This window comes from Chenopodium quinoa, unplaced genomic scaffold (assembly GCF_001683475.1).
Source record: "Chenopodium quinoa cultivar QQ74 unplaced genomic scaffold, ASM168347v1, whole genome shotgun sequence".
Taxonomy (NCBI): domain Eukaryota; kingdom Viridiplantae; phylum Streptophyta; class Magnoliopsida; order Caryophyllales; family Amaranthaceae; genus Chenopodium; species Chenopodium quinoa.
Genome location: NW_018743074.1, coordinates 157,844 through 171,025, shown reverse-complemented (window position 1 = coordinate 171,025; position 13,182 = coordinate 157,844). Strand labels below are relative to the sequence as shown.

The window sequence follows — 13,182 nt, the reverse complement described above, 5'->3', positions numbered from 1 at the left end:
TCTGCCTGTGTTAGAAATTTTGAAACAATTGAACTTTGTTTCTTAGAGATTCATATTTTATGATGTTTGTTTTGAAGAAAAAAGAAATTAAATCAGTGTATATGTGCTCAAAGAGATAAGAGATGAAACGTGCATGTTACCTGGGTACACAGGTTCATTCTTTACCACTGTTATGTGCACATTGAGTTGATTGAGATGAGTCTACACGTAGTATACTAGTGGGTTTTGTATGCACAATTTTACAGTAATGTCTACTTGATTTTCATGCTCTTGAGAACTTGCACAAGAAGTAGATACTTCCTCAATCAGACTAATGCAATGAGTATGTCAACAAATAGATACTAGTGGTTTGTATGGAATTTAGAAAGTACTCTTTTCAAAGAGGATAACATGTATGATATTTTCTCTGTTTTTTCGTAGTGGACCAACGTTGTTTGACTTATATTCTCTGAGTTCATTTATTGCTAAACATTTTTAATTTCATAATAAAATAAGTTACGAAAATTTCATAGTGACAAAGTACACATTAATTCAAATCTAATGACATTTCAATTTAAGAATTTGTGTACAAATAAGATCAAAGTTCAATCAAATCAGATGAACTAAACATGGTTTTTTTGCTATTCTCTAACTTAGGTTGTTCATTTTATTGAGAAGAATTGCCTTGAGTTTAGATAAGGAGGTGAGATAAACCTGCTGGCTGCCGCAGAAAGGTTAGAGGGAAGCAAACCCATGTAACGGTAACAAGTACGATTGATTGCCCCGTCTTCCAATGAAACGGTAGTGATACAACCAAGAAAGTAATGGTGAAAGTAGATGCAGTTTTGCTGCACTTTAGGAAAATATCTAGCTGAAACACAAAAGGAAGCACTTCCTGCGTCAGCCAAGAACAATGCATGTTCTCCAATGGAACTTACTCGACTCAAACACTTATCCTTATTCCCAAACTTATAAACCTCCACCGTCCAGTCTGGATCTTTTCGACTACCCGCCTTATCAGATGCTTTGGTCACAACTATAATATATCCACACAGTTTTACCAAATGTGTCGAAACAAGCTTATCATCAAGCACATTAAATGTAATCTGCACAAAGAAACGAGCTTTGCTTAAAAAGGGATTTTCATGTGATACTATTGTATTTTGCACGAGTTGTGAGCTTTCTGATTGCAAAAGTACATGGGCATCCAATGAAGATTCCTACAAGTTAGGTGCAAATATTCACCACAAAAGTAAATCAAAAAAGTACTAGAATTTACCTGCACAAAAGATACAGCAGTTAGACGGAATGCCTGGCTACTACCACAATCACTTTCATAATCACACTCTACTGTGAATATATCAACTCCTCTCTGGTCTGAAGCATATAAGCATTGTTCCTCTCGGTGAAACAATAAATCGCAATAAGGTAAATGACGTTTATTATGGTAATAAAACCACTTGCCTTGTCCATCAAGCCTACACAACGATAGATTGCAGATTCTGGATATCACGACAAAGTAATTGCCGGGGTAAAGATTATAAGAGAAGACTGAAAATGCCTTGATACCTTCAATGTGCCTGCAACAAGTCGATCTTGGTGGTGAATACATGAGTAAATCAAAGTAGATGTTGAGAAACGGGTTGTAAAGGCTAAGAGGCTCATCAACTCTTGGGGAAACTTTTCTGGGATAACGGTGACAATAACAACCAAATATTAGCCAACCGCCTTGTGAAGATGCTAAGATGATACTACTACGTTCACTAGCTGGAGTCATAGCCATAGAGAAACCAGGCAGTCTGTAAGTGGCCTGATCCATTGAATCTTCATTGCCCCACAAATTCAAGCAAGTAATATATTTGTTTTCTTTGTCAGAATCCAAAAACGATTTGGCTGTAATCCATGGTGATTCATCAAATGTTTCCGAGTTCACAATATCGAGCCAAAGTTTGTAATCACAATCCAAAAACGATTCGACTGTAATCCATGGTGGTTCATCAGGTGTTTCCAAGCTCACAATATCAAGCCAATGTTTGCAAACAGCACTCAGTCTGATAGCATACCTCATGGAAAAACGCTTTACAAAGGACGAAATGATAAATTCAATTACATCAACAGGGAGCCCTATATGCTTACTGTTATCATTCTGTTGATCATCTTCTCCTTCCATGGCTTTCGTCCATTCCAGCCTACAATCATAAATAATACTTCATTATTAACATGATATATTCATATTTCTTTCAGACTAAATCATTTAATGGTTAGCATGGTACATATGATCATTGATAAATAACATTAGAGCACGCATGACACGGGCTATTTCATAGCTCATTCAAACTTTACCATGAATGAGAATGGTGAGCACAAATGTGTTAATGGGTCATCTTAACCAAAAGCTTAAGCTGATGAATATGTTTAATACTCTATCAATATGAATAACAAATCGAGTTTTGCAAGAAATTGTTCTCTTTCCCTGGTTTGTTTTGTTATACTGAAACTGTTTTTAGTTATCAAACTACAAAGTATTGTAATTTTTACTAAATATTTATATGAAAGAAATAAAATTTGAAGTTGAGGAAAATTGGTACTATATCTGAATTTTAAAGCTGAATAATAACCTTATACTCCTCCTGTTTCTTTTTTATATTTTGTTTAGAATATACAGTGTCTATCATAAACATCTTTCACCATTAATATCTCTAATGACTAAATAAATATTGGTAAAAATTTAACAATTACTATGTTTTTTTTATACTCGATAATTAAGATTGACTAACATTGTAAATAGTTGCAACATTCCAAACAAGAAACTGAGTATAAATAACTAACAAAATTCGCAATAATTCACACTCACCTCTGATTGTGGTGAATTTGAGGTCCAATGATAAACTATTGAAGATACAAAAATCGATCAGAACAGCAAATCAATGAAATTAATAATAATCAATCTGTTTGCCAGGAAATAAAAAAATAATAATCTAAATTATTGAATTTGATTGAAAGAAAATTGATTGAATTAACAAGTATTTCAGAGAAATACCTCAAATAATCCTTCGACGCTTCTAATTTCGCATCTGAACGCCATATTGTTTTTTTCTTAGATTTGATTTTTTATTTTTTTTTTTATTTTAAAGTAAGCTAATATAGTTGTGAAAGATAAGATTAAAAAAACTAGAAGCAGTTCAACCCTGCTGACTGCTCCAAGAGTTCTTCAAGTACGTAACCTAGTACTTCCTTTAAAAAATTAATTAATTTTTTCTTCAAAAAATTAATTAAATTAAAATTAATCGCTTCATAAAAAAAATTAAAAAAACAAACAAAAATTAAATTAAACGCCGTCTGTGGGGATCGAACCCACGACCACGTGGTTAAAAGCCACGCGCTCTACCACTGAGCTAAGAAGGCTTTTTAATTAAACTGATGTTTTCTTAACAATATAATAATAAATTATTTCCGTAAAAAATATCTAAGATGGAAATGACGTTGCTTCAAAATTAAAATAATTACATTATTATTTCCATCCCATAATTGTCTATTTTTATTTTCATACTTGACATTAATAGAGTTCAACAAATAAATATCATTAACAGATCCTTGCCCTTTTATTATTTTTTTAAATGTAATACTTTGATTATTCATGTATTCTACTTTGATATAATATGATGATTTAGAGTTAAGAAAAGATATTTTTTTTTGAAAATTAGTTAAGGAAACATATAATCGTGTGAAATATTGTTGTATTCATTTCGATTTATATGTTCATGTTATCAGTAATTTATATATCTAATTTTTTTTACAACTAATTGTTGATTTGAGATATTATGATTTGAATAATGCAATAAGCATGAAATGAAAAGTGTTGCAAGTTATGAAAAAATCAAAGAAGTACATAGAAATATGCAAAGACAGTCATTTACAATTGATATTGTTAGATTCATCTTGATGTGTAGTTTATTAATCAACTTTTTGTGAGGAGTAGTAATTTTTTGTTACTCGAAATATGTGATTAAAGATACTGATGATTAAGGGTTCAACAATATAGTTTGTGCCAAATAAAATAAACACCAAAAAAAAAAAAATACAATACAGTCTGATTTTTCTCCATCAGACTGCTGGTTGGTTATCAATATGCTACTATACTTGTAGATATCTGTCTTCCAATTCCAAACTCGAGTTAGTAGATAATCCTTGAGTTTGTATCCAAATAATTAACTATTGATGGAGTTGATGAGGAATCCCTTGGCCTTCATGTTAATCATTGCCTACGATCTTTGTATCTGGCTGAAGGCCCTCTACTTCAGACCAAATTGCATCTCAGCTTGCCAAGGCAAACATTCTTGAATGTCTGAAACAAAAAGAAAGCATCAGACACCACAACAATCATTGCGCCAATGTTTTGAGCAAAATAATCAGAAGAGATGGAGTCTACCTTATGTATATCCTCAACCTTTTGCAGTTCAACAGCCAACTCTTCTTGCAGCTTCATATCGCGTGCACATGGTAACTGCTGGAGAAATTAGACCAATAAGTGTTCTATACTAGCTATTGCCAATAGCTTTGATGACAAATAATAAGGACATGTTCTCAGTGACATCTCATAGTTACAACTGCAGCAGGAATACGGCATGTTGCTAAGCAGAGGTACTGAGTTGCTGACGTTCAAGCTCACATTATTTCAGTAGAGTCGAAGAGGAAGCAACCACAATGAAACTTTCCCATTTTTTAGGGAGCATACAAGAAACTAGTATGATAACACACTGAGAATTGATTGCTGATATAAACAGGTCACCATGATACCATGTAATTAGAAAAGGTTATAACTTCGAGTTTCAGGTATGAAGGTTAATGCTAAAGCAGCATCCAAGCAGAGTTATATTAACTTTCCTTACGACCATAACTTGTTTTTATTAGTGTGAACTTAGAGAATCAGATGAAGAATGTGATTGGCAAAAGTGCTTACATTCAGCATGATCTAGTGAATTTATCGAGCAAGCAAAAGACAAGCAGGAGCGAAGAAGACAAATGTTAAAGGCAAGGGCAATAGTTGGAGGAGGCACGAGCACTTGGTACAAAAGAATATATTTTCAAGCATGAGATTGACAGTCATATGTATCATATGTAACTTAATAGGTACATGTCATGTATGCCAACTTGGGCAATATTGCAACAGATATTTGCCTTACCTGAAGATAAAAAGCATTATGAACATCAGCACGTCGCCCATGCCCAACATCTTCCTCGGTGCTGCTAGCAATTGCTGAGCATTTCCAAGGTGGCCTCTGAATGATCGACATTTGAATCAGTCCCAGATTCTGCAGCAGTTAAACAGAGTATATAAGAATATAAATCTAACATATGACAAGCAGGAAGTTGATTATACGAAGGGAGGATTAGTGAGTGAAGCTAGTTAGCTACCATTAATATTCCTAGTGCAGACTTGTCCACATTCATCGTATAGAAATGAAGCTGTTTGATTCCACTAGCCACAATCTTGTTGCACATTTCAGTTCCAAGATGTATACCATAGGCTCTCACTGCTTCGTCGTTGTCCTTAATTGGCTCCAGTGCATCAATGATCGCTTGAGGAATCTACAATATATTTATATCCAGACCAAAAGAAGCAATTTAAGTAACCTAATACACAGAAAGTCATCAAGCAGCATCTGATGTATCTATATATACCTTTGTTTGTAAATGATTTGGCGGCAATCATTTACAAACTTGAGAAAAACATCGGTATCATAAAACAGCTGTGTGATGATAAGATCAGCACCAGCATCAACCTAAGGCATTTGCATTTGCAGCAGAACCACAAATAAGTATCATAAACTTTGAAATTTGAATTTGTGGCATAGAAAAGAAAGAGATCGATGAAGCATACCTTTGTTTTCAAGTAAGCCAGATCATTAGCATATGATTCTGGGCTTACTAAACCATCAGCTCCAATAACATCTGGATGTGCCTCTAAATTAATTAAGCACTTTGTTACATTAAGAATAACACTAACATTTTGCCAAATACATAAAATCAAATTACCAGGATAACCAGCAACAGTAATCCCAAAGTAATCTCCATACTTGCTCCTCACATGATGAACCTGAAATCAAACAAATAAAAACCCTAAACCCTCGAAAAAAACCTGATTATTTAAAGAGTTAAGTGGGGTCAATTACGAGCTCAAGGGCGGAAGAAAATCCGTCACCACGAAGTTGTTCCTGAGCTCGAGGTGGATCACCGCGAAGAGCCAAAACATTTTGCAAACCAAAAGATTTGATAGTATCGAGAGCATCATCAATCTTCTGAACAGGCATATTAATGCAGGTAAGATGCATCATAGTTTCAACAGAAACTGAATTTTGCATTAGATTGGCGATTTCTAGGGTTAAAGGTCCTTGAGTTGCACGCCAAGTAATGTCGCAAAAACAAGGGGAATGAGCTACCAAATTCTCCATGCTCTTTGATAGATTTACGACGCCGTCTTCGTTTTTTGGAACGTAGAATTCCAAGGAGAACATGGTGTTGTTCTCTGCTTCTGCTGCTTTGATCATGTCGATCACCTTCATCTTTGTTTTCTAGGAATTCTGGGAATTCAGGGAAAGAGAGAAAGGAATTGGACTAACGCTTTCGTATTCTCTCAATTTCTGAGAAAGGAATTGTTCGTAGAGAGTTTAATAATAAACGAACTTTATACTTTTGACATTAACTCAAAATAAGAATAATAATTAAATTTTAATTATAAACCTAAGAATTAAATCTTAATTACGAGCTAGGGTTTTTTAATTATTGTTACTTATAATAATTATCAATTTTTAACATAATAGATTATGAATCAAGAGAATAACCAAAAATAAAAAAAGAGGGGAGAAAGAAAATTACTACAATTAATTGTTATTCATCACATATATACTACAAATTGATGTTTCAAAAAAAATATACTACAAATTGAAAAAATACACAAAAACTATATATGACATATCAATCACAAATTCTAAAGATATTACCTAATTAAACCAAGTTATAAATTAATAACATAAACAAACCTATATCAACAATCTCTTCAAAAATTATCAATTAAATCAATCACAAATTCAAAGATATTACAAAAAATAGAGGAGAGAGATACTGTTTATTGAAGAAAACAATGTTCAGAGGGAGAAAAATTTTCAAACAAAATTAAGAATTAAGTGAAAAATTAGAAATGAAGGGAAACATATACTTAGTACAAAAGAATTAAGAAATAATGAATTGAAAGAAATAAGGTATGAAGAAGATTGAGCAAGGAAGGAGAAAAAGTAGTACAATGTACGTATGTTTTATTGTATAAATGTTAGTGGTGGTGTAGCTAGCTTAGATGCACTAGGATGCATCTAAGAATTTGCCTCGATTTGACCCAATTTTTTGATAGCCTCTCTACCTTAAATTTACTACTCCTTTAATTTCGTTTTAAATATTTGCTCAACTTTTTATTTCCGGACATTTTTAATACTTGCTCTATATCTTTATTTGGACCGCTTTTATAATATTTAGTTCATTTTACTCAACTAGTGGACCCAACATAAATAATATATATTATATTAATTTTATATTCTTTCTCCTCCAACTCCTTCAATTACTTTTCCTTTTTACAAAAAAAATTTCTTCCACCTACACCACTAGCTCCATATTTTATTACTTTCTCCAATTTTTTTTACAACTCACAGAAGAAGAAATTGAACAGGACAGGTATTTAGAAACGGAGGGGTACATTAGTATGAACATAGGATGTCAAGTAATTGAATTTCTAAAGAAAATCGTAGTAATGAGTAATTACTTTGCTTTGTTAATACATAGAAAATATATAAGTAAAATTTTTAAGATAACACAAAAAAGCGCATCTAGTGTAGTGGTATCATAGTACCCTCCCACGGTACTGACCGGGGTTCGATTCCCCGGATGCGCAATGTACATAACAAAATTTTGCAGCAACTTTATTCCATTTTTACGTTGTCAAAGAGTCAATTTAAGTGAATACATAAATAAATAATAAACAGATAAATCAAACAGACGGCGATTAATTTTCAATTCTGTTCAATTTGGGTCTAAGTGGGCGACTGACTCAATAAGATTTATATAGTCGACCCCCCTCCGCTCCACGTTTATTTTGTGGCCGTATTTTATTACTTTTTTTTTTGGAACGTGGCCGTATTTTATTACTTGTTCCATTTTGTTTTTTAGAAACCTTTCACAATATTATACGGAGTACTGATTTATTCTCTTCTAATGGACCCCAACTATCAAACCTTAATATTTCTTGATTCTCTCTTATTCCAATGATCATACTTTAGTGTTTCTTGATTTTCTCTTCTCTCAGCTATCATACTTTGTTTTTCCACCGGTCCCACTTCCTTAATATTTTATTATTTTCTACCGTTTATTCTAAAACTTCGTGCATGGACAAATAGAACAAGTAATAAAATGCAAAGGGAGTAGTATTTAAAATCTCAAAACCGGAAAGACACATGGAGGAGTTCTTAGCCTCTAATAATTAGAGTCATGAATGACTCTAATAACACACATTGATATTTGACCGACTTGATACCAACAAAACATTTTGGCATTCGTTGGTATCACTGAATAAGGTTGTTGGTATCATGATGATACTGTCTAAAGTATAATGAAATACCAACACATGTTATGACATTTTTTTTTTCAAGTGCGGTAAAAGTGAATGGACGGATATGCCTTTATTAGAGTCATTTATATATGACTCTAACTACTAGAGTCTTAGAATTCCTCGAACACATGTCCCCATTTTTCCATCCTTTCTTTTCCAACCCAATTTGCCATGTGTCTTTTTATATTTTTACTAGTGTGTGGCCTACATTTGTATAGAATTGCTACGTAAATTAAAAACTTGTGATTATATGTATTTAATATTTATGATAACTTTTTTTTCCTCTTATATTTTAAAATAAATGCCTCCATATATCTCTAGCATATTTGTCCAAGCAAATTTTGACAATTATCATCTAATAAAAAGTAGATAAAAAAAATTAGAGACTATTATAACAAACATTCACATGACTATGTTTAATCTTTTGTATAATGCACCAACATTAGTAAAAAAATGGCATGTGTCGATCTATTAACAAAATTTTGAAACTATTCTTTCACCAAAAAAAAAAAAAAAAAACACAAAATTTTGAAATAAGGTAGTTTATGTCTATTGTAAGCATTTTTTAAAAATATAGTATGTTTTACTTAATTGACAATTAAACATATTACTGCAATTGTTAGCACAAATTTTCATATGCGACTGACCCATGTCATTTGGTTACTTATTTAGGAGTAATCACTGACCAATCGAGTAACCTCTGACAAAATAAGTAACCTCTAAATAAGTAACTCATAACTGACCAAGTATAGGTAGTGTTACCTTTGAGGTTTTAACATTAGCTGACGGATACCTACATTTTATTATAAATACAGTTGCAGACTAGCAAGTGTAGAATTATATGAGTTAGTTAATTGTATGAGTTAGTTAGTGATCTATGTAAAACAGAAAATTATTAGTGAATAACTTTAATACTTTTTTTTTTTTGAAAAAAAAAAAACCATTTAGATCAACCGAAGAAATTTCCAAAATGCGAGGAGGGATTACATCACTCCACACCCATTGGTCAAACTCCCATAGTTGAAAGTAAGTCAATTAGTGTGCTACAGTATTACCCCATTGCTTTACAAAAGACCATGAATCACTAGTAAAATTAGACGAAAAACTAATCTAGAATATCCTTTATAATCAGATGAAAGGAACTGGAGCTATACAAATGCTTCCTTATTGCCTCAATCACCACCAGATTATCACTCTCAATCCCAATGCAGCTCATACCCTTGTGTCTCGCAATCTTCATGCCCCAATATACCGCTTTCACCTCTGCAATCTTAGTCTCTTATTTTTCACTCCACTATACCGTAGCTCCCCAAAGTACCACCCCCTCACTATTCCTGCAGACTGCACCAAGCCCCGTCCTTACCTCCCCTAAAACACCAGCATCAACAATAATTTTAACCACACCAGATGCCGGAGGAGACCTTCCCACAGAGGCACTCTTTCCACCTCTCCATTCCCCATGTTATTCAACTTTCCCACCTTTAATCTTCAAAGCATAGGCAACAATTTGCTCAACATTCGGATTTTCACCATCAATCATCCATTTGTTCCTTGCGCCCCACATAGCCTAACACATGGTAATTAAACTCATCATATCCTCTCCAAAATTACCAAAACAATGTTCCCACCAATCACCCATATTACAAAGAGAGTGAGACAAAACCATAGAATAATTGCACTTACTCCAAAATACATTATTTTTCTCTCTGACAAACACCACAAGCTAGCAGTAAGGGCACAAACTAGCTAAAAACATTAGCTATAAAATCTTATGTGGCCAAAAAAAGCTAATATGCTAATTAGCTTACCATTGGAGTTGCTCTAATACTCCATCTGTTCCTTTTATTAGATACATTTTGACTTTACACCCTAGTGTCCCAACTAGTCCAGCGAACACCCACCCAAACCCTAATTTTAACTCGTGAACCCCACTTATTTGGCAAACTCCCACCCAAACCCCAACCCTTACTCTCAAACCACAATTATGTGGCAAACTCTCACCTAGCCCTAATTATAGTATAAGTCAACTCTCACCTAGCCGATCGATTGAACCCACACAACTCCCACCCAGCCCTCCACACCAAAGCCAACACCCCTATCTTTGTAAAAAAATTATTTATTATAGTTAAAATTTAAAATAATTTTTTAAATTTAAAATTAATATTAAGATATATTTTGTTTTTAATTAAGTCAATTCTTATTCAATTGAGAGTTAAATATAGTATAAGTTAATTGATGACTTGTATAATCGGTCACAAGTCAAATCTAGTACTTAAATTATTTATGGAATATAGACATCAATGTTAGACTTATTTTTAATTCATTAAAGTTGACTTAATATTGAAAGATCACCTAAAGTTCGACTTATTGCGGTTATGTTTTTCATTACTTTATTATATTAGACTTACCTTTACTAATTATATATATATACATTTCCATTTTACACAAATGTTTCCTATACGAGAATGACAAAAAAAATAAAATAGTGCATTATCTCACTAAGAATCAACACGGATTTTTTTTAGTGTATCATTAAGTATATACTTATGGATTATTGATTGGTTATTTTTTATTGATGATTACAAGTTATTTATTTAAGTAAATATAAAAATATGATATTTAATTATATTTTTTTTCTAACGGATAAATCACAAAAGAAGATCAAAAGAGAAGTGTGAATGAAAATTCCAAATAGTGCAATTAAAGAAAGGGAGAAAATATTTAACAAATTATATTAAATTATTTACGAATTAACAAATTACATAACTATTTAATAATGATATAAATAAATGATTTTTTTAATTATCATTTTGTCATGTGCCTCCAAAATGTCAAAAACGGCTCTGCTCATGGTGATCCTGTTGGAAGGCATATGTCAGCTTTCACATACCTGAGACTCAATCCTGAATTGATGGAAGATGAATACAAGTTCATAGAGTTTGCAAGATTTGTCAAGATAATGCATGGTACAATTATAAATCTCTTCATGCGCATTTCACCAATATATTCACGCCCACATGCACTCATCTTCCTTATATTTTTACAGGCGAATCAGTTCCAGATCTTAATTGATCAAGGAAACATCATTACCTGGAAGTGAGGAGGATTCACAGCAGTCGGAACGAACCTCAGATATAACTTGATCCTATACAGCTATACTAGTTGATTTTACCTCTAGTTGCATATATCCATTTTTGGTAATTTGTATAGATCATAAACTACGAAGTAGACCATACGACTTGCTGAGTGCCAAACATGTATAATATGTCTGTAGTTTTTTTAACCTGTACTTGAATTCCATGAAATCTCTCATTTGTATGCTTCAAATAGGCTGGTTCGAGATACATTTTTATCCTAGTCAATCCAGTTTGACAAACAAGGGGAACTCTAAATTATAAACGTTTAGAAGAATTGATGGGCTTCCATTAACTTTAAATAGGAATCAGGAGTAGGTACAAAGCCTAGTAAGTCTATATACTATGGAAGATAATAACAAATATTTACAAGTACAACATAAACCTAAATACAAGGAATACTAATCCTATAGCTAATAATAAGGAAGACTAACTTATTATGCTATAATGCTATTAACAAGAATATTGATAATATTTTCAATATTATCCTTCTATATAAATACCTCTTAGTCTCGTAGTTTTTAGGACTATTTTTGCTACAAATATCGCTTTATTACCCAAATAAAAGATACTCCATTTCCCTTCCTTTCCCTCCATTTCCTTCAATCCAAACACACTCTTAAACTCACAAACATTAAAAAGCTTACTCAGTGAAATGATGTCATTAACAACAATTTGCACCACAGAAAGCTCATTGGACTTGCCAAGATCAAATTCACAAGATTCAAACTGTCGGATCCTCCAAAATACGGAAACCATCATTAATGGCAAGCTTTAACCCTCAGGACATGCTTGAATTGGGAACAATATATTAAGTGGTAATAAAAGTCAAACTTGAAAAAATATACTCCCTCCGCCCGTGAATATCTGCAACATTTGCCAAAAACGGATGCTTTTATTATCTGCAACAAATTTTTTTATTTCCTTTTTGGGTAATATTTAACTATTAATTACCCACTATTACCCACTTTTTGGTTAGTGGTCCCCTACACCACCTATTACCCACTACCTAAAACCGACTACAAATATTTGTGTTCACACTACAAATACCAAATATACCCTTATTTTTCAACACTTAAATGTTTAGTTTATATATATCATCATATGGGTAATTTTGTATTTTTACCTTTCTCTTTCATTAATTAAACCCACCAAAATTCAATTAACACTCCCCTAAAAGTTTTTCCTAGGATTCCGAAAATATGTCCTTTGTTGCAGATATTCACGGGCGGAGGGAGTAAGTAATTAGAGGTGTTGTAGGAGATAGTGTTTACAAATGAGATAAGGTAGTTGTGCCATGATTATTCAAAAAAAAAAAAAAATAGTTGTGCCATGAGGAAAAGAAAGAGAAGAAAAAATAAATAGTTACCCATCTTGTCCCTAATGTAAATATTAATCCCAAAATAAGGGTATTAG

General features: G+C 32.6%; 1 protein-coding gene, 2 non-coding genes and 1 pseudogene across 4 annotated transcripts; 1 reads left to right on the top strand and 3 right to left on the bottom strand.

The window, feature by feature from the left end:
• Window positions 1-526: 526 nt before the first annotated feature.
• Window positions 527-3,596, bottom strand: LOC110731529. 2 transcript variants are annotated; one of them, XM_021911380.1, is made up of 4 exons: window positions 3,020-3,596; window positions 2,834-2,927; window positions 1,259-2,168; window positions 527-1,085 (listed from the first exon to the last, which is right to left on the bottom strand). In XM_021911380.1, the coding sequence occupies exons 3-4, from the start codon at window positions 2,147-2,149 to the stop codon at window positions 642-644; spliced, it is 1,335 nt and encodes a 444-aa protein (XP_021767072.1). In that variant the 5' UTR covers window positions 2,150-2,168; window positions 2,834-2,927; window positions 3,020-3,596; the 3' UTR covers window positions 527-641. The 2 variants fall into 2 exon arrangements, with proteins under 2 accessions (XP_021767072.1, XP_021767070.1); XM_021911378.1 differs by having other exon boundaries at window positions 2,834-2,868.
• On the bottom strand, window positions 3,313-3,384 carry TRNAK-UUU. Its single transcript has one exon. It is a non-coding gene; the product is annotated as a tRNA-Lys (tRNA).
• Window positions 3,597-3,956: 360 nt separating the features above from the next.
• Window positions 3,957-6,627, bottom strand: LOC110731451 (annotated as a pseudogene).
• A 1,220-nt stretch (window positions 6,628-7,847) lies between these two features.
• Window positions 7,848-7,918, top strand: TRNAG-CCC. The gene has a single exon. It is a non-coding gene; the product is annotated as a tRNA-Gly (tRNA).
• The last annotated feature ends 5,264 nt before the right edge of the window (window positions 7,919-13,182 follow it).

Bases quoted from the DNA above. Each gene is read 5' to 3' on its own strand.
- LOC110731529 (XM_021911378.1), bottom strand. From the start codon at position 3,064: ATGGCGTTCAGATGCGAAATTAGAAGCGTCGAAGGATTATTTGAG. The intron at 2,869-3,019 runs GTATTTCTCTGA...TATCTTCAATAG, and splicing joins GCGTCGAAGGATTATTTGAG to TTTATCATTGGACCTCAAAT. The intron at 2,169-2,833 runs GTGAGTGTGAAT...TTATGATTGTAG, and splicing joins CAAATTCACCACAATCAGAG to GCTGGAATGGACGAAAGCCA.